Below are 21,882 nucleotides of genomic sequence, written 5' to 3'. Positions count from 1 at the left end.
CATAACTTGCAAACTGAATCCATGATTTCTGGTAATTCTGTTAGTAAGTTGTTACATATGTAACTAATATGTGCATCAACATACAGACAAAGACATTGTACCCCCCCCCATTTGTACCTGGAAGTGCCCCTAGTTCAGATTGTACCCTATTTTTCAGCAAAAGGTGAGAAATTGTGTTGCTGTTTGTACTGTTAATACGCAGGGATGCCACTGCTACTATATGTTCATTTAATTTCAGGGGGCCAGGAATAAAAGCAGCTCTTAAAGTATACAATTATCAGTAAGAAAATAGGGAAAAAAAGCCCTCATTATATTTTTTACATAGATATGGAGGCAGTTTTGAGAACTGATAGCATTTAGGTAGTCATCTATGTATTTTTAAATGAATGGAGCATGAGAACTAATCATTTGAACTGGAGAAGGAAAATTTGGTGTCAGGCTACTTTTATGAGTTGCTTGGATTTAAATTTGAAAGCCCAGGTCACCTCTATGCAAGGAGCACTAAAATAATTGGTTGATCTCCTGACCAGTGTGTATAATTATTGAAAACTATTGGAGGGCTAGAGGGAAAAGGCCATTGTGAAGAAATCAAATACATTGAGGGAAGAGAAGAGACTAGGATCTATCATTCCCCTAGCTTTTCTGAAGGAACAAAAATTTTAACAAAATCAATTTGGAATCGTTTCAAGAGAAGAAGGTTTTTTAACTGGGTAGCTTGACTTCATAAAGGAAAAATCCTGTCATACTAATCTAATCTTCTGAGATGATAATGAAAGGTTGGGTAGATCATGGAAAAATATTTATATATAATTCATTTGGACTGTGGGTATGATTTGGATATGATACCATATGGTAGGCCCATCAGCCCCTACCTCGCTGTCTGAGATAGTAAATATCAGAGGCTCATTGTCCACCTGAGGACAAATCTAAGGCTAAGTTCAAGGCCAAGTGCTGCTTATGTTTCTATCCACAGTCTGGCAGCATTTGGATTGAAATGCACGTGGGAATTTAGTTTGCTCACTGAATAGAACTGGCGGGAAAACTGGCAAAGAGGGGGGTAAGTAGAAAGAAGCTTAGAAAATATAGCCGTCCAGACATGCTGCCCTCTCTTCTCACCATTCCTATGATACATATTCTAAACCTCATGTTATCACTTAAGTTAAAAATACCATCAATTATTTCGTATATTTTGATCTTATCTTCCAGTTAGCTCACCTGAGAATGAGTATGATGACTTATACTTCATTTCTACCTCCTACAGCACCTGATAAGCACTTAATAAATATGTGATTGATTAGCAAACAGTTAGATTATAAGGAGCCGGTTGTTTGCATGTCCAGTAGAAGAATACTGTAGGGTAAGAGCATGTCCCATGTCCACCACTAGTTAGCAGTGCCAGTGGGTGACGTATGGAACTGCAGCTTAGGGAACTCACGAAAATAATCTCTGTACTCTACTAGACAGGGGTTGGACTTTAACTAGATGACTGTGATCTTTCTGTGCTTCATAATTCAATGAGGATGTGTAGATGGATCAGATGGAAGCTGCAGAGAGGAATAAAGGAAACTTGAGGATGTGTGTTGCCGTGGGTGAGTGTGTTAGGCTCTGAGTCAGGCCCATCTATGTTTTCTTACCAGCAGTTACCTTGGGTGTGTCCTTTCACTTCTCAGAACTCACTTTCTCTATTGGTAAAATGGACAAAGTAATAGGGCTTACTTCAATGGGCTATGAGAATTAATTTACATATTGCATGTACAGAACAGAGCGCCCTGTAAGCAACTCAATGAATATTGTCATAAGAACTAAAAGAAATGGGTGGGGCGGGGAGGGTTGTTCAGGCTTAGAAAGAGAAGGCTGAGAGTGGGTTTAATAACAATCTTTACACACAAGGTAATGACGAACCATCATCATTTGGGCCAGTTTGATACCATTTTTGAGGGCCTGTTATGCACCTTTCATCAGGGAGAGCGAGAGAGCCAAGGGCTTAATCTGCAGCGTGGTGGAGTCAAGATCCACACAGGGATGAATTTCTGAAAGTCAGGATCGCTGGACTCACTGGCTTACGTAACTGAAGAAAATTGTGGAATTTTCTTTGAAGACTTGGAAAATAATCTAGTTCCACCTCACATTCTCCTGAACCGCTTTCATGAGGGTCCTGCTCTGAGCTGGACTAGTGTCTTCCCAAGCCACTCTGGTGAATGTTCTTGGCGATCTTGGGCTGGCATTATTTAACAGAGAGATTCAGCTGTGCTCATAAAAACTGAACGTATCGGCACCTTTCAGCAGTGCCAAATTAACACCAAAATGTCATTGCTGAGCCATAAGGATGCCCCCGTTTTGTTTTGTTAGTGTGGATCAGAATTCATAGTCAGTTAATGTGAGCCTGATAGCTTCAGGTGAGTTTCTTTACTGCCAGTTCTAAAGATAATGAGATTGCACGTAACACTCAGACTTGTCTGGGATGATTCATCTATAGGCAGAGGCCCTAGCAGTTGATACAGGCTAGGATCCGATTGTCACAATGGCTCTGCACTCCAGAGAGTCTGATGAGGGTGGGTGGAAGAATAAGCCCTGAGCTGCTTTCTGTTTGGAACCAACAGGCATTTTCTCTTGAAGACCTCTTGCTTGCTTGCTTCCACCAGAGGGAAAGCATTCAGGAGAAATGCTGTGAACTTTACAAATGTTGGAGACCACTGAAGGTGGTTTAAAAACAAACAAGTAAATAAAATTAAAAATAAACACGAGTATATGGGCCTTCACTTGTCAAGTTCTTATTTCTGGGAAAGACTGATTCTTATCTCTGCCAGCTTTTGTACCTCCCTTGAGTGACTGCTGCTGCTCTTCCCTCCTGGGCCAGTCTCCCAGAGTCAAGTTGAGATACTGACAGCATTTCAGCTACCCAAGGCCCCAAAGGGAAGAATGGAAACACTGGCTGGGCTAAGGGTGGAAGCCGGGTAGGACATTTCAGTGGGGTCGTTATATGTGGAATTAGGACCTTGGGAAAAGAGGAAGAAGTCTCAGGCTGAGGTGCAGTGCTGATGACAGCAGAGACAAGATGTGTTCCAGGGATGCTGGCAAGGTTAGTGCTAGTATCTCAGAGGGGCCAGACGGGATCAGAGAAAGTGACCCTTGACTGTATTGGAAGCCGGATCTGTAGCATTCTGTATCTTTTAAATCAACTACTCCTTCTTCGTGCGGATAGAGAAATTGGTAGGCTGTTTTCTAGGACTACAGACAAAATTATACAGTTAGAAAAATAGTTTTAGTGCGGTTCTCCCCTATATCAGGTTAGGGGCTAGGCATCTGTTCTAGTAGATGGTGGTGTACTCTTAGTGGGACTTTGTACATCCAGAGCTAGAGGGAAAGAAAATGAAGTGTGAGCAATTAGGAACTCTGAACTCTTAGAGGTCCATATTTTAGTGCTAATAGCCAGTAGCCATAAGGAGCCATAGTAAAGTAAGAGTTGAATAATTCTGGAAAAAGAGAAAATTAAAAAATTCTCAAACTTCAATGCAACCAATCAAATACTGGACACCATTTTCATTCCATTACAGGCCAGGCAATCTAGGATCTGAATAATGTCTAGCGGGAGTCAGAAAACTGAAAAAGATTGTACTTAACCCTGGCATGGGGTTGCCTGCCTCAGGGTGGAGGCCAGCAAGCTCTGAGTACCCTATTTAAGGCCAAATAGCCTTCTTAGGGTGATTCAGACTGGTATGAATATGCAGGAATTTGATATTGTAGTGAAAAATGCAGCACAAATGTGTTAGCACTAACAATGCACTAATCATCTCACTGTATATTATAGGAAAGGGGAGGTGGTATCAGACCTCAGCTGGCATCTGCAAATATAGGGAGAGGGCCTAGCATCAAGGATGTAGGCAGTTTCTTAGGGACTGTGCATAGTACTTAGAGGTTCTGAGTAGGGTTTCGCATGCAGTGGAGACTGGAATAAAACTCAGGATGTGAAGAAGTATTTAATCCTTTGGAATGAGGCACATGGAAAGGCACCCAGACAGGCTCAAATACTGGGGTTGGAGCAGCCCAGCCAGCTTTAGAAGACGGTGTTGGTGAGGACGCCACTTGGCCAGTCCTGGTCTGAAGATCAGGAGCAGTGCTTGATGGCTCACGTTCAAAGTCCTACAGTTGAATGAGGCTGAGACAGGCAAGTGCTGACAAGTTGTTGAAGACTTTTTTTTTTTTTTTTAATCTGCCTGTATGCAATTTTATTTTCATTTCTGGAGCCCTTCAAAATGCATTGCCTCTTTTAGACAGAGGACCAAATTGGTTTGGGAGATGTGAATAAATTCAAAGCTGCTTTGATTGTGAACAGCCGTCCTTTGCTGTATGTGAGGAAGTAACGATCAGTTTTCCAATCTAGAGACCTAGGAAAACACATCACTGGATGTTTGATGAAAAAACAACTTTCTCCCAAAACTTCTTTCTGGATTTAGCCGTTGGAGATGAGGACTTGTTAATCTGCTGCCAAACGAACACAACTGATCCAAATTTTAAATTCAGCCATACTTAGTCTTCCTCTCCATGTGGACCTGCAACTGAAGGGCAAAGAGCTCATTGTTTTCCAGGGATCCCTTGAAGAGACCCATGTGTAGAAACATAAGCACTGTACCTAGAACCAGTGCTGGGGTTATTTTTGGCAACAAATGAGGTACTGGCACTCCTAGCTTAATCAAATATAAAATGCCGTTTCTATCCTTCCGCTCTTTAGGGCATCTGCCCCCTTCTCTGCTCCCCTTGGTATATGAACGTGATGTTCTGATCGAGTGCATTTGAAGACATGGAAATGTTAATTTATTTGAGACAAATGTCAACATCTTTACTCTGAAAAATGCTAGTACGTCAAGTACCGTCACTGGCTTGTGCTCAACCCTGCTCTTTAATAATAATCACAGTTCTTGTGTAGACTCTACCCTTTCGGCTTAAGTTAAATGGAAAGATTTTAATGGCAGAAGGCAATTTTGGATTTAGTATCTCATACCTAGGAAGAAGTGATCTGTTTTCCCTTTGGTTATTAGGTTTAGTTTTATGATACCTCTCTTTTTATTCTATAAATGCCCAGATCTCTATTGGTGTTGAACACACTTGATCTTATAAATTTGTCTAAATAAATTTAGTCTGATATTGACAACTCTGCTACCTAATTAATACTGTCAGTTTAATATTTACGCAATTTTTTTCTATTCATTTCATTTTTTCCCAACCTTTCCTATTCCTCTATTTTCTTCCCTTGCGTTTATTTAAAAGTACATTTATTCAGTCACAGAGCTTGATTGTTGCTGAACTTGTCAGCTTGCTCTTTTATAGAAAAGAACCTCTTAATAAAAATACAAGTCAATCCATCTGAGAGCTGTTTTGATTTGCATAATGGAGCAAGCCATAGCAAGGAATTTTAATTTAAGATGAAATGAAATAGGCTTGTTAAGATTTTGGCAGTCCTGGTACTTTACAGAGGAGCACAGACACATTCTAGAAGTGCTCTTAGTGTTCTCCAGGCCCTTTGCTCCCTGACTTTAATTCTGTAATTCATGTGGGTTACCCTAGTGGGAGGGAGTCTGCCTTTTCATTCTTCCCCTCCTGTTGCCCTTTCTGTCATGTGTAATAAGCTTTCCTCTTGCTAAAAAATCGTCTGTGAGACCGAGAAAATGAAGAACCTTGTAGACATTCTCAAAGTGAATACCTTTAGTTTCTTTCCCAGCTGTGGCTTAAATTTGGTGATTAAAGTTCATGCAAAGGAGAGACTCAGTCGGGGAGGAAAATAGGGCAAAACTCAAGGAGAAAGCACAATGATCTTCTGAAGGAACAAATAATGAAAAGAATGCTGGCTTCTGTGGATGCTGTTTAGTTATCCAGAGTGGTTCTTAAACTAGCCCCATCTGCTTCAATTTCTGTTCATGGGCTTTTGAAAAGCCAGAGTGTTCTCCTTTATGTGCAAGGGTTTAAGGAAAAGAATAGGTTTGGCATTTAACAGGCAGAAAAGATCAAGATTCTCCATCAGTACGCTCCTATTGTGTGTTTTCTTCGTGATATTTATGATTAGTGGTGAGGCTGGAGAACATCAGACATTTTCTCTGTCTTGCAAGGCATTGCTCACAAAAGTCTGGCACTATTCAAACCCATCCCAAGGAGCCAACTCCAACTCCAGCTTTAGTCACCTGAAAGGTGATCAGGTGGTATCAGAATTTCTAGTCATCAAAGGAGATGATCTCTTGGGATTGGGTGAGGAGAGAAAAATCTTCCCCTTATTCTGGAAGAAGAAAGAGATCTTGTCTCCTACATTCTGCTTCAGCTCTGTGCTAAAGGTGGAAGGAGTGAAGAAGGAACACCCAGGACTTCTCAGGGCAGCCTGGTGACCCTGACATCTTACCTTATCCTTTTCTACACTTGCCCTCCTAACCTGCTGGTAGTGGAGAGAGTCTTCAGTGAAAGCCTAGCAGTTCTAGCTTTTTATCAGACACAGATCCTGCTCAAGAACTGAATTTAGAAGAGCAGAAGGAAGATTTTCTTTATTCATACCATAGGAAAGGGACTAGGAGGAAAATCAGATTTATTTAATCTGAAACCACACTAATGTCCTACGGGATCATAATCCCTGTGATGTTGTAAAGTACTAAGATCTGATTAATGTGAAAGACTTTAAGATGCTAGAAAAATATAATGGCAATTGGAGAGCCAACAAAGATAAGCTAGATTTGAGAATTATCTGGTTGCAGCATCAGTTACCCCATTTTTAAAAAATTCAGTAAATATTTACTGAGAGCCCACTGTGGGCCACGCCCCATTCTGGGTGCTGGGTTACAGCAGTGAACAAACAAATTCCTATACCTGCCCTCCTGGTGTTCACATTTAGCTGGGAAGAGGCAGTATATTCATAATAAACATATCAAATATGTATTAATGTAGTCAGCAGATGGTGATAAATGCTATGGCAAAAATAAAAAGTGGAGGAAGATAAGGGGATCAGATGTGCCCATGACAAGGGAGGACAGGAGTCAGCATTCCATTGCATGGTCAGGCTTGAGAGGGCTTTGTTGAGAAGGTAAGATTTGTGCAAAGACTTGGAAGAGTGCATGTGTTAACCCTATGGATATCTGGATAGCTGGAGGAAGAGTGTTTCAGGTAGAGGAGATAGCTAGAGCCAAGGTCTGGGGCGGGAGTGTGCAAGTGAGTTCAAGGGAAGCCAGAGTGCGTGGAGCGGCATGAGGACCTGGGGTTTGAGAGCCAATGGGGAGACCACATCGAGGGCATTGGCTGTTTCTTTTTAGTGCATTGGGAAGTCATCGAGGGTTGGGGCAGAGAATAATAACATCTTATGATTTAAATTTTCAAAGGCTCATCCTGCTTCTTTGTTGAACGTAAGAGGCAGGGGACCGTTGAGCAGGCTGATGCAGTGATTGGACAAAGGGCGTCAAGTGCTGTGAGAGGGTAAGGATGACTGCAAATCGATGTAGGCACTGGCAATGTCAGGGCCACCACTGCCTTTTACAAGAGGAGTGTCCACGAAGTAATGGGGTTGAACGTCTGTTTGGAGTCAGTTTATGAGAATGGGAGAAGGGGAATTGGAGGAAACGAGTATAGATGATGCTTTCAACGAGTTTGCTGCAAAGGAGAGTAAATAAGTGATCAGTAGCATTTTCTGCCGCTCTGGCTACAGCAGGGATCCCCTCCCATTTTAAAAAAGTGCAGTGTGTGTATAACTTTTCAGGCATGCCTTGTTTCCATGAGGTAGATATGTACCATCGGCATAGAAATTTGGAACTAGATAAGACCATCAAGGTCGTGACAGTTAATTTCCCACCCAGTAAAGGAAACTTCTTTATAATATTAATACAATGAGCATTAGGAAAATTTTTCATGTGCCACCAAGGGATCTAGAGATGAGCAAGACACCTTTCTGTTCTCGAGAAACATGCATTTTTACTGGAAGGAGACAAACATGTATGTTTACTGTGTGATAAGTATCATGATAGAGGCATGTGCTAAATGTTAAAGTACAGTGGAGATAGAACTAACCTGACTAGGGGAATTTAGGAAAGATGACATACATGAAAGACCTGACATTTCAACTAGGTCTTAAAGATGAACATGAAGTTTTCCAGCCCGTGTACTGGGGAGAAACCCTTTAGCTGCTAATAATCTAGCTCCTATGTGAATACTTATGGCAACCATGAGCTCACTACCGTATGAAGCCCATTCCATTTAAAAAAGCTATAATTGTTTTACATTTATTTCTTATATTGAGCCAAATAATGCCTTTTAATATTTCTGTGCATTGTTTCCAGTTCTCTCCTCTGGATCTAATGAGCCAAGACTTGTCTTTCTACTGTATGTCATTCAGTATTTGAAAATAGATATGTTCTCTTTTAAGCCGTCTCTTTTCTATGTTGAAAAAGGGGAAACGGATAGAGTCAGTTTCCCTGGGAAATAGACTCTGAGACTGAAGTCAATGTGCAGGAGGTTTATTAGGATGTGCTCTTGAGATCAGCACCATGAAAGGGAAGAGAAGATTAGGCAGGACTGGGCAGAAGAAGAGGTACGGGTGTGATGCAGTTTTAATGGAAGCTCCAGCTGACTCTCTGGGGAATTCTCGAGCTAGACTGACCCTTCAGAGTCATTCAGAGTCAGTGCAAGAAGATTGAGTCTTTATACCCTTGACAACCAGCCATTCAGCACCATTTACCCCAGGAAGGGGGTATGACTCTGGGCCAGCATCTCTCTTCAGGTGAGGCAGTCCCCAAAGGGGGGCTGAGCAGAAGCTTGTTGCCCGGGGAACTGTCGGCAGCTGGGACATTTAATATTTTATTTTTGAAGTGGATCAGTAGGGGATCTAGATGACGCAGAAGAGGAATCTCATTTACTGCTAATTCTTGAGGCAATTATTTTCTGAGACAGATAATAAGATGAAAAAGTACTTTTTGTTTCTTCTTATTAACAAATAAACACCATGAACGTCAGAGTGATGGAGTCCGACATAAACATTCCAGACTGTTGGAGTCTAGTTTACAATTCTGCCTTCCTTGTGCTAACTGCTTATCTCAGCTAAGGTGGCCCCTTATACAGGGATGCATTAAAGATGCTTGCAAGACAAGTTGCAGAAGTATATCAATGCAATAAATTTGGAAATCTTCACTAGCAGAGGAGACTGCTCCAAGGACCCCTGTAGGTCAACATTTTGTAATGGCATTAGGAGATAGAAATATAAGTGGGGAGGCATAGTGAGCTGCAAACAGAATTATATCTCTGTCCTTCATCCTCCATCACTTGTGGTAATCACAGTGCATGCTGGATGCCTGCAAAGATAGATGCCTGGCCACCAGTCCTTTCCACTCCATGCACACATGAAGATTGCCCTTTGATTTGTGGCTATGGCCATAATTTGCAAAGCCTGTCACTGTTTGCAACTTACAGTTAGCTCAAAGCTTTGTTGAAAAAGAGCTGTTCCATTCCTGATCACTATACACCAGAGTGATGTGTCAACTAAATTAATAATACTGGACTACTCATTATACCGGGAAACATTGGCCTACGTTATAACTCTGTTTTTTGATTTCTGTTTGGCTTCGTTAACTTCTTTTTTGGTGCCAGATAAAATGGTCACATAAGGCATCCTTATTTAATGAAGGACTGGCAGAATAAAATGGTTGAGCTGGGCATTGATGGGGCCAGAGGGGTTAGAAGATGGGTGAGATTGTGGAAGACGAGAAAATTAGAGATAAGATAAGGATGTGGTGGGAGTATGATGGAGCCATGTTAATTTTTCTCTTACTCTCACCATTCATGGGCTCCCTTCCTAACATTTCCGGCAGTATCCTTTACAAACCATTTATAATTGTGGGAGAGTATTAAGAGAAGACTAAAACAGGGGAGGGTCAGGTGGGTATTTAATAGACTATTTTCCTTTAAATTCAATCTCATTAGCTTGAGCTCATTTACCATGGACCCCCATGGGTTTTCTCTCAAGGCTCTCTTGTGAGCTTGCTATGGATTTGAGCCAGCTGTGGTTTCACCGTACATGGCGCTTTGCTTATATTCAAGAACCTTCTCGTGACAAGATCTGGTCTGTTCATTTATCACAGAATAAGTAGACTGACTTTGTTTGCAATTGGGATCTCTTTCATCCCATGCCTGGATATCTTAAGGTGTATTTGAAAGCTTTTTCACTTTGCTATAACCACTGGGCTTGTGGAAGCTCATGTGATAATATTTCTCATTTGGGAATCCTAAAAATTCCCTTTAGCTGGAAGTCTAACAAGAAAAACAAACGGATGTTTCTTTAAAGCGCTAGCTGTTCTAGGTTGAGCTGCTCTGTCACTGGTCTTCCATTCCTGTTGTGGTTCTCTGTAGGCACCTGACAAGTCTTGATATAATCAAGTTTTGTTGTCCTGGATTCACACTTGTCTTAGTCCGTTCAGGCCGCTATAACAAAATAACATAAGCTGGGTAGCTTATAAACAACAGAAATTTATTTCTCACAGTTCCGGAGGCTGAGAAGTCCAAGATCAAGGTGCCCGCAGATCTGGTGTCTGATGAGGGCCCACTATCTGCTTTATAGAAGACACCTTCTTCCTGAGTCCTCACCTGGGAGAAGGGGCAAGGCGGCTTTCGGGGGCCTCTTTTTTAAGGGCACTAATCCCATTCATGATCTAATCACCTCCCAAAGGCCTTATCTCCTGATACCATCATTCCCTTGGGCATTAGGATTTCTACATATGAATTTGGGGAGACATAAATATTCAGACCACGGTGCTACTGTGTCTTATAACCTAAGGAGAAGGTCAGCTTTGCCTGGGAGAAGTCTAGGAATAGGGGCTGGCCAGGGTATGGAATGGACACACCTGATATAATCATTCTATTCTGAATTAATTCCCTTTCTCTTACTCATCCATTCTTGGTGCTTCACCCTCCCTACTTTTCTGAATTCCATGATCCTATGATGCATCTCTTCAATCATATGTTTAAGGCCACAGAAGGGAGCCACAATAAGCACCATTTCACCCTAGGCCAGAAGAATCGCTCCCAAATGACCAAGCACCCACTGTTTCATTCTATATAGTCTGTGGGAAAGGGGGGAGTTGAAGCCATGAGAAGCAAACGTAGCTCTGGCAGAGCCTAGGAGTTGGCAGCTCTCATTGCCGAGTCAGGATTTTTGGACACCAGCTGGATTATTTCCCAACCTGTATTTTTTTCAATAGTGGGTGCCCAAGAAATACTCAGCAATTTCTCAGCTGTACAACAGTATGTTCCTGAGCTAAGAAATCACTGTATAATTTTGTTTAAAAGCCCAGGTCTCTTGTAACTGTACTTTAAAGCTCTTGTTGGGGAATAAGAGACAACTGACCCTTGGAGAAAGACACAATTTTGTTAGCCTGGATTGTTATAAAATGGAGATGAACCATGGGATCAAAGATAGGGGGCATAGACCGAGAAAAGAGGTACCATTACCCAGGAAATCAGGGGAAAATGGACTGAGAGAGAAACACAAGGCTGAGAGGGTGTTCATTTTTTGATTTCAGATTCTTCTAGCTATAGGGTAGAGATAAAATGCAGAGCTTGACATCTCAGAACAGCAGGTGAAATATAGCTTAAAATGGGAGAAATTTAAAATGGCTACTCCCTGGAAAGGAAGGAGAAAACAGAAGACGTTCAGAATTGACAGAGGGATGGGTGTAACAGACAGGTCAGACCCTGTGGTGTTCCGTAGGTACGAGAAAGAGCAATTTTCTATATGTTGCTCTGAAATAAAGCCTAATCATATATGAGCTTGGTTGAATACCAGTCATTTTAACTTGTAGCTTAGATATGCTGTTTGAGCCTTCCTCCAACCTGCCTATCTTAATATCAGAGCAGAAGCTGGAGAGCAAACTAAATGTGCTATTAATTTATTAGTTTTTTGTTTACAGAATATATACTGATCTAGTCAGCATATATTGCACTCCCTGGGCATCTCCCTCATATCCGTACATGAGTACCATCCACCTTCTGGGCCAGTGAGCCTATACTATCTCCATAGATGGGTTGTAGTGTAGATTGGGAACATTTTGGATTATTCACTCTATGACTGAGTGATACACATCCATAATCAAGAAATCCAAAATCCTCAAAAAATGGAAAGTGTGTGTGCATGTGTCTGTATGAGCATGTGTGTATGTGGTTGTGTAACTCATTGACAGCAATACCGGATATGAACTGCCATGAGTCCATTGAAAGTCTTTATTCCACTTTATGTGACTTTCCATATGTTTTGCTGTAGGAATATTAACATATTTGATTTTGGGGAGCTGCTGTAGGCACTGGCTGTAGCACCAAGGATTTCAGACGAGGGGAGTATAGATCTATGTTGATTTTCTGCAAAGTCTGGGAGATAGTTTTAGGAAGAGAGATATTACAAACATATGCAATTCAAATATTAAAAAAGTATTTTATTGAAAGTAAAAAATGTTAAAGCCATTTTATATGAAAAAATAATTAACACAAAACTTTGTATTCAATTGGTTCAAAATCTCCATTACCATCTTTGGTTTGATTTTTTTTCTCTCTTTCTCTCTCTCTCTCTTTTTTTTTTTTTACACTTTTACTATTCTAGGATGAATCCTCCATGTTCTTCCAGTTTGGTCCATCAATTGAACAGCAAGCTTCCGTAATGCTCAACATAATGGAAGAATACGACTGGTACATCTTTTCTATCGTCACCACCTATTTCCCTGGCTACCAGGACTTTGTAAACAAGATCCGCAGCACCATTGAGAATAGCTTTGTGGGCTGGGAGCTGGAGGAAGTCCTCCTACTGGACATGTCCCTGGATGATGGAGATTCTAAGATCCAGAATCAGCTCAAGAAACTCCAAAGCCCCATCATTCTTCTTTACTGTACTAAGGAAGAAGCCACCTACATCTTCGAAGTGGCTAACTCAGTAGGGCTGACTGGCTATGGCTACACGTGGATTGTGCCCAGTCTGGTGGCAGGGGATACAGACACAGTGCCCTCGGAGTTCCCCACTGGGCTCATCTCTGTATCCTACGATGAGTGGGACTATGGCCTCCCTGCCAGAGTGAGAGATGGAATCGCCATAATCACCACTGCTGCTTCTGACATGCTGTCCGAACACAGCTTCATCCCTGAGCCCAAAAGCAGTTGTTACAATACCCATGAGAAAAGAATCTACCAGTCCAATGTGCTGAATAGGTGAGTGTGGAGCAAAGGGCATGCTGATGGTGGGGATCAGAGGAGAGATCTCCAAAGGCTGGGGTTGGAGGTTGAGAAACTGTGGGCAAAGCAGTTCAGGATGGCAGCAGGTTGAGACTGGCCTCAGGGGTGGCCATTGGTCATGATGGGGGAGTGCTTTGGATCCAAACCTTGCTGCACTGTGTGCTCTTTCTAAGAAATACAAAATGATTCTGACTTATTGAGCACTTACTATGTGCTAGATGTTACTCTGTGTGTTTGACTTCATTTCATCCTCAAAACAACTCTATTTGGGAGGCTCTGAAAATTGTTTCTATTTTATAATACAAGAGAACAGGCTTGAAGGCATAAATCATCCAAAGTCACGTTGCAAGTGAGTGGTCAGTTTGGAGTTGAATCCAGGCCTCTTTGATCCTGAAGGACCACTTAATCACTAAGAAAGAAGCAGAAGGCTTAGAAATAAGGGAGGGCCAGTCCACTTTCCTTTGGAACGTTGCTGTATGGAGAGGGAGTGGAGAGTAGGTTACATGGATCCGCAGGTATATGAAGAGTATTCTTCTCTTAAAAGAATAGGCTTGGTTTTTATCTCCTTTGCTTTCCCTCTCCCTGCCTTCGAGAGTGAGAATGCTACTGCAGAGGAAGCGTTTATGGTTGTTCTTAGTCTGGTTTGTTTAGCAAGACCTGGCCTTATGTAACCCAGCCATGATGGCAGTGTATCCTCCTAAGGGTATTCAGTGACTATAGGGTAGAAGATTCTCTATTGTATTTTTGTGGTTTCATTATTTGTGTAAAACTTCTATGTACGCACATTATAAAAATTCAAACAAAATAGAGGAACACAAAAGAGAAGATAAAAAATGACCTTAAATTCAATTAACCAGAGATAATCATTATTGAAATAATTAGTAAAATCCTTCTAGACATCTGTGTGCGTACACCTATATGGGTATAAATCTACAATTTTACATGTATGAATATATGACTATACTTGCTGTTTGATAACCTGACTTTCTTTCACTCAACAATGCTTTGGCCATCCATTTTAAATTCATTTTGAATCCTATCAGACATATAGAAATGTATTCAGAAAAACTTAATATATAGGTACTCACCATCCAGCTTAAGAAATAAAATATTAGAAAGTGTACTCTGGGAATGTTAAAATACATTTAGCGAAGGTTGATAGTCGCTTCTGGAAGGCAGCTGGAATGCAGTCTCTAGACTAATCTCCTAATTCAGGGTTAAAACTCAAACCAGCTTTAAAGTAGCTGTATTTGTGATCCAGTCCTAATATTCTCCTACCTTGAACTTTCTGCTCTTTCTCTCATCCCTAGATGTTACCCCTGTTGGGCACAGATAGTCTTGATTTTCCTTCTCCCTCTCTGGTAGTTCCATCTTGGGCTCCTTAGCATACTCCTGTTTCTTTATACATCTCTTAAATGTTGGAGGCAGCCCTCCTTAAATGTTGGTCAGGGTTCTGTCCTAGACCCTCTTCTTTTCTCATCCATTGCCAAAGATACAATTAATGTCTGTACAATCCCCAAACTGACATCTCTGGCCAGAACCTCTTCCTTGAGCTCCAGGTTTGTATCTTTGACTGTGATCAGACGTGTTCTTTGGGATGCCGTGGGCCCTCAGAACTTACCATATCCAAAGCTGAACTGGTATCTTCTCTCCCATCAGCCTCCCACCCTTTCCCAGCCAAATCTGCACTGCCCGTAAGGGATACATCCTATTACCAAGGTGCAGAAAATAAACATTTCCAAGATGCCCTTGATTCCATATCCCCGACACCTCATGCCAATCAAACCGTTTTCTCTGGGTTTGGTCCCCCATTCCTCTGGAATGCTGTGCTTATTTTCATCTCCTCTCCCCTATCCCAGGCCACCTCTTACCTGCATTACTGCGGATCCTCTTACATGATCTTCCTGCTTTCAGTTCTGCTTCTTTTCAATCTACATTGCAGCTGGAGTGATCTAAAATGAAAATGTGATTTCATCCCTCTCCTGCTTAATACCTTTCAGTGGCTTTTCATTGCTCCTATAATAAGGTCCAATTTCCTTAATGTGGTTTATAGAGCCTTCCACAGCATGGGCCCTGCCTGTCTTTCCAAAACTGTCTCATGCTATGCTCTGCCTTGAACAGTACCTTCCTGCAACACTGAGCTTCCTTTGGTTCTTGGAAGACGCCATGCTCTCTCTCACTTCCAGTTCTTTCTTCTCTCTGCCTAGAGCACACCACACGCCGTGCCACTCCCTTCCAGACACACGTGCTCGGGCTCCTTTACCTGCCCCATGCTCTTCCTTCAGGTTTCAGTCCTGGCACCACTTCCACTGGGAAGTCTTCCTGAGCCTTGGACTAATGTCGCCACCTTATATGCCTTCACTGCGTCTTATACTTTTCCAATAAATCCACTCTTTAAACCACAGCAATTTCATGCTTTACTATCTCCCTTCCCTGTGAGTTCCACGACAGCAGTGACCTTCCTACCTCCCTCATTTCTCCGTCCCCATTTCTAGCACAATGTGTGGCCTAGGAAGTGATGGACAATGTCCTCGAAGGCTCCACACGCAGTTGCGCTTCAGGAACCAACTTGTTCTGCGCCCTTTTGCAGGATGATAAAGATCCTCCTTAAACACTTATTGTTGATTCAGTTCTGTGGATTTGTTTGTACTCCTGCTGTCTTTAGTGTTAAATTCAAATCTGACTCAGATAATTTTTCAACATGTTCGTTCATTAAAACCAAAGCGAACAATGAAGGATCATTGAGTCTAAAACATCTGCCAAACAACACAAAGAAATCAAGTGAATGTTACCTTGAAGTCCATAAATATGGTCCAGGAATGCCTGCTTTATCTTAAAACTTTCTCTGGGTAAACAGTGATGTGCAGATGTTATCATTTCCTTCCTGGCTTATTTTACCTTGCAGTGTAAATGTTAGCTCGGAAGCCCGGTCTCCAACCAGGCAGCTCTGAGACCATGCTTGTTGCCATCTCTCGGAGGCCTGAGAGGCTCTCATGGGGTGGCTCAGGAAGGCAGCCCTCCTCGAGTTTCTAGAGGTTATTGTCGAGATGGCCGCATAGGCCACCTCCATCTTCTGAAGTGTGGCAGTCCTCAAAGGAACAAAGCTCACACGGTGCAGGTTTCTCATCAATTCCTCAGGCCCCAGAGTGAAGCAGGGAGAGAAAGAGTCCTGCTTCACCGGATTACCCAGGTGTGCTGCTTGGGAAGTGTCTTCAGACTTACCTACCTACTTCTGCACTAAGATGTTTCCTCTGTGGACTTTCTCTCCTGCCTCCGTTCCCTGACTTTTCTAGGGTTCTGCATCTACCTGCCACTGAACATCTTCTCTTGGGTGTCTCTCCTGTCCACACGCCTGCATCCCTCACTCACCCCGAGTGTCTTCTCCTTCTTCTCCCAAATGTAGCTTCGTATGGTTCTTGACTCCAGTCTCTGCCTCTCTTGAGAATATCTTAACATGTTTTTTTGTCAGGACCCAGAAAGGATTGGGGCTCGTGGAAATGATAAGGAGTCATCCTCAAGTCTGGGGCATCGTCACCAGGCACAGCACTTTCAAAAACATCAATGGAATTTAATTAGGCACACTCAGTCTAAGCTCCTCTAGGCTTTCTCCATCCACCCCACAAAGCTCTGGTCTCACTAAGGTCACTTTTTTAAATAAGGAACCAAGTAGCCACACCATTTAGCCACAGCAGGAAATCTTTGCAAATACAATTGCTGGTTGTTTTATGAGGATGACTTTTCTTTTGGCCACCTCTCACTCTCAGCAAGAGCAGCAGGGAGGAGAAAGGTTCCTGGGGAGATTTCTGGGAAAGCCCCAGCCGCAGGAGGACATAGGGATGTAGAGTTAGGAAAGTGGCTTCTCCTCTCACCTTCTGAACACTCAGTAAGTAGCATTGATAGGCCCTTGCAGGAGGAGGCAAAGCTCTCCTTTCTCGCTGTCCAGATTGTCACTTTCTCTCCATGTCGGGGAAGTTCCTAAGTCTAGATTTAGGGAACGGAGACAAGGGGTTATATGATATCCCTGATTCCCAAAGACAGACACATATTTGAAGTGATTCACTTGCTGTTGCCAAAGGAAGAATTTTTAAAATGACATATAATCCTTAAAATGCACTATTTCTGTTCACTATCAAATAAACATTTATCAGGTGTTAATCCAAATTCCTTTCTGATGACTTCTTAATTCCTTGAAGCGTGGCCTGCTATAGACCTGATGATTATGCCGAGGCTCTGGGTTGCCTAGAGAGGCATTTTACTAGGGTTGCAAGAAAATATATAAGCCCAGTGAAATTTGAATCGCAGATAAACAATGAATATTTTTGTAGTGTAAGTCCATCGTAAATATCGCATGGGGCGTACTTATACCCCCATACTTATATGTTATGTATCTGAAATTCAAATTTAACAGGGCTCCCGTATTTTTAATTGCTAAATCTGGCAACCCTACTTTGTACATTAATAAAAATTAATTTGTCTTAGAACTTTGTAGCATTCATTTATGCCTTATTAGTAAACAAAGTGCAATGCCCTGCCTGTAACGTAGCCCAGGATATGCTGAGAGAGTTTGATTCCAGTTAGAAACTTTATTCAATTGACAGAACTGGAGAATTTCTTATGCCGTATTTTCTCTAAGTGAAGGATTTTCTTAGTTCCTGAGAAAAGTCTGAAAACCTTTGATACCAGATGATCTGAACATTGAGAAAGTGATTAGGTCCATTGTCCCAACCCATCTTTATTCCCCTGAGCTAGGGAGGAATGGTTAGCTATTAGTTGGCACCTGTCTACATTTTTCATTTCTCACTCCCCCAAGGAGCAGTTGGTTATTTTTCTTCCCAACATTCTCTCTATACTCTGATGGTCTGTTTCTGTCACGCACGTGATGATACACCTGCCACGTACCTCTGCACTCTCCCTCTGTCCTGACAACCCAGTGCTGCTTCTCTTCATATAAAGCTACTTGGGGAACTTAGAGAAAGAGCGGATGCTATTTGAGATACATGGATCTTAATATAGCAAAACTCCTATGAATCTTGCCTAATTATTTTTCCCTGTGTCCTCGGTTTTTCGACTGGACATTTGTTTCCTCCTCCCTCAAATTCTTCCTTCCCAGGAAAGTTACCATCACAAAAGGTTGAATCCTCCTGGCCCAGCCTTTGAGGGATGGTGAATAATGGCTTTGAATAACTGATGTGAAGAAAGGTGCTCTGTTAGGTACTTAATGAAAGAGCTGTGATGAACACGATCTTCCTGCAACCTTGAGGCAGGGTCCCCATCTTTGGAACCCCTGTATTAGCTGGACTGTTCCCATGGGATACCCAGTTTGCTCTCTTGGCCTAGAAGGTGCTGAGAGGTTAAGAAATGAATGAGAAATTGAGTCAGTTGGTTTGTAGACTCTATGGGCAAGAGCTGCTTGGTCATTACCCATCTCTTAGCTGTTGTTAAATGTTCACTGAGTGCCAGGCATAGGCAGATTTATGGTAAGGCAAGTATGTGTTATAGGCTCACTTAACTTAATCTCATTTACATGTGAACCAACCAGTGAAAAGGTTATGTGAAAGCATAGTTGTAAGTGGAATAGCTGGCATAGTGGCCCTTCATCTTGCTCAAGAAATGCACTGGAATCTAAGGAAAGCTACATTTTCATAGAAAATGCTTAGTAAAGTGAGACACATCTGTATACAGAGGGAGGGAGAGACTATCTTCTCAGTGGTTAGAAGGACATATAAATTGGGAAAAAGAACTGAACCTAATAACTGCTTAAAGGTATATCTGATGCATACTGTAATTCAGGCATAACAAAGCAGGCCTTTCCTGTTTATGGAAAAAGAATGGAATATGAGAAACAAAAATATTCTGTTTTCTTCTAGTCTTTCATATTCTTCCTATCAGATAAATAGACAGGTCATTTTAGTAAATGATCTTTGCTGCTTTCCCTTAAACGCAAACCTGTGGAGGGTATTCTCAAGTATTTAACACTAGACCCCTACATGATTCCTTCCTTAATTACTATTTAATTTTGTGGCCGACTTGTAAGATTTAAATCTTACCCATGACGTCGGTGGCCTTTTTTTCTTCTTTTCTTTGTTTCTCCTCCTCTTCCTCTTTCTCCCACTTTTTTATCTTCCTCTTCTCCCTCCTCCTCCTTTCAAACACTCATTAGGATTTGGAGGAGAAGGTAGGGGATAAAAGTGGGCGAGTGAGGGGGGAAGAGTCACGTCTCACTGAGGACAGTTGGGGATGGTGACTACACATCTGTGCTGGCAAAGACGACACAGGTGGTGCGTCATCTACAGGAAGGAATAGGATGGTCTCGGAGAAGGGCAGCAGCTCTCGGTGGGGAAAGCAGACAAGCCTCATTCTGAAAAACAGATTCTGCCTCAGAAAGGATGTGGGTTGGTGACAATGGCATGGGTTAAAAAGAGGGTCAGGAGGTGTATATTTAAATCAGCCCCCGTCGTCAGCCAGGCTGCAGAAGTTATTAACTCCAACATGAGTTGCCTTTCTGAGTCCAGTTTTCTGTGCAGTTTTCTAATTCGATCCTTGCAAAAATCTTGATGCAAATGTCCTCGAGAGACATTCCCTGATCACTCTTCTTAAAAGGCCAACTTGTATTCCCCACCCTCCTAAGCACTCTCTGTCTCTTTCTCCTGCTTTATTTTTACCTGTGGCACTTAGCTGACATACTGTATACATTATATTTTTAAATATTTTGTGACCTCCCTCCTCTTAGTTGAATGTAAGCTCTGCGAGAGCAGGTTTTGTGTTTTAATTGTGTATTCCCAGCACAGTGCCTGATAAGTAGGCGCTTGATAAATATCTAACAGATAGAAAAGCATGAATGAAAAGACAAGACTCCTGATTCTCATTTTATGTGTTTTTAAGGAACCCTAGGCCTGGGGATCTCCAACTCAGACAGTGTGATGCCAGGGTCTAGCCTGGATCTGCCTCAGGGACCTGCATTTCAGCCCCTCATTGTGCAGCACGTTAAGGAAGCTTTAAAGGAAGATGGGCTTCCCTTAGAATCAGAGCATTAGAGCTGGGAGAGTCTTCAGTGCTCATGTAGTTCAACCCGTTCAATGCACATCCTCTCAGTGAATAGATGGTGTTTCATAGAATGGATTTTACAAATGTGAAAACACAATCTCAGCGTGGTCCCTCCTCCATGAGAGGCCAGGCAGGTGCAGAACCCAGGAGGTCCTGTTGGAGGAGCCGCACTCCGCACTGGAGCATGCTGCCGCTGACTGCTTGGCCATGTCCTCAGAAGGGCCACAGGCAGCCAGGGCTTTGCTGTTGGCCTTTGCCCTGGGCTGGCAATGTCCCCACAACTCCTGCTTCCTTGGTTCTTACCCAGACAAGGGTGCAAATTCACAGTTAATGGGAATCGAAGCGGGTATTATTCAGGAATCGAGTGGGAGTCATTTCTCCATCTGCTCTCTCTTCCCACCGGAGGATGAAGGCTGGCTGGCTGGGTGGGGGTAAGGACGGGGGCGAGTTGCCAGAAAGCTGGAGTGCTGTCATTTCTGGTTACAGATCCAGGCTGGAAGCCTGAGTGAAAGCTGGACCACAGCTGGTCAAGGTCAGCCGGGCTAACATGAGTTTCCTGAGCACAGAGATAGTTGTGTGGCTTTTGCATCTACGTGAGATCTTGCACATTTCAAACAGATAATGGTTTAAGGCTTTCTTTTTGTTTCTTCTCTGATAGCTCTATTGGGGATGCATAGGTGGTCACGTCCTGGGAAAAAATTCTCTAGGACCTGATGTGGCCGGTAAGGATTTAGAAGAAGCGGGGCGTTCAGGGTGACTGCTGAGGCGTCTGAAGCAGCACTGCAGATGGGACGTAGGAGAGGATAAGGCAGGTGCGGGGCAGGAGATGGAAAATAGGCCTTCCCTGGGCTTTCAAAGCTTTGTGGACGGCCTGGTGGGGTTAGCTCGCCCAGACTGGCACTGGTCCCCAAGCTGGGCCGGCTGGTCACACATGAAGGAACTGCCGCTGACAGATTAGAGCCCCTGCTGCTGAAATCTGTTCTCTCTTGTCCGGCTTCCAGCAGCAGCAGCCGGCCGGGGGCTGCTGCAGCCTCGCTGCTCAGGCCTTTTCTTTCCCTCATTCGCTGCTGCTCCGCAGCCGACCTTCTTTCTTCCTTCATTCTTTCCCATCCCTTTCTCTGAGGGTGTTTCGTTCATTGATCTTTTGCGGTCCCTCTCTTCTTTAGCGAGCTTTCGTTTAAAGACTTTCAAGCCTTTCTTGCCTTCAGCTTTCTGTGTTCCTAAGTGACCATCTGGAATTCTTGCATGCACACGCTCACGTTTGTGTGTGCAGGTATTATACATCCAGACGCCACCTGTTTATGTGTGCTTGTGTCAAACAGAGTAGAGCATTCGTCAGAGAACTGGATAAAACACATATTACATTTCCCTAATTCGTCCTACTCTGAGACTATTTAGGGGATTACTTGAGAAGGGGTGAGTATGGGATAGAAGTTGGGAGGAATTCTTTAAAAATGGCTTGCCTGGAATTAGCTCTGATAAATATCAATGGGGTATTTCCTTCCAATCTGATTCCATTTTTAAAGTCTTGATGGCTATAAAGATGGTTGCTGAATAATCCTAGCACATTTATTGTTTGGGCAAAGGACTTTGTAGTCAAGTGGTTATATATAT

At 42.7% G+C, this 21,882-nt stretch overlaps 1 protein-coding gene across 1 annotated transcript in view; it reads left to right on the top strand.

The window, feature by feature from the left end:
* The window catches only part of GRIN2B (glutamate receptor, ionotropic, N-methyl D-aspartate 2B), a 448,376-nt gene that overhangs the window by 243,583 nt on the left and 182,911 nt on the right, over window positions 1-21,882 (top strand). The window contains exon 3 of the mRNA XM_012652167.1: window positions 12,602-13,200. Coding sequence (XP_012507621.1) covers window positions 12,602-13,200 — 599 coding nt within the window. The remainder of the gene's footprint in view (window positions 1-12,601; window positions 13,201-21,882) is intronic.

Source organism: Propithecus coquereli, unplaced genomic scaffold, assembly GCF_000956105.1.
Source record: "Propithecus coquereli isolate 6110/MARCELLA unplaced genomic scaffold, Pcoq_1.0 Scaffold381, whole genome shotgun sequence".
In the NCBI taxonomy this organism is placed as follows: Eukaryota; Metazoa; Chordata; class Mammalia; order Primates; family Indriidae; genus Propithecus; species Propithecus coquereli.
This window is presented reverse-complemented; position numbering and strand designations above follow the sequence as displayed.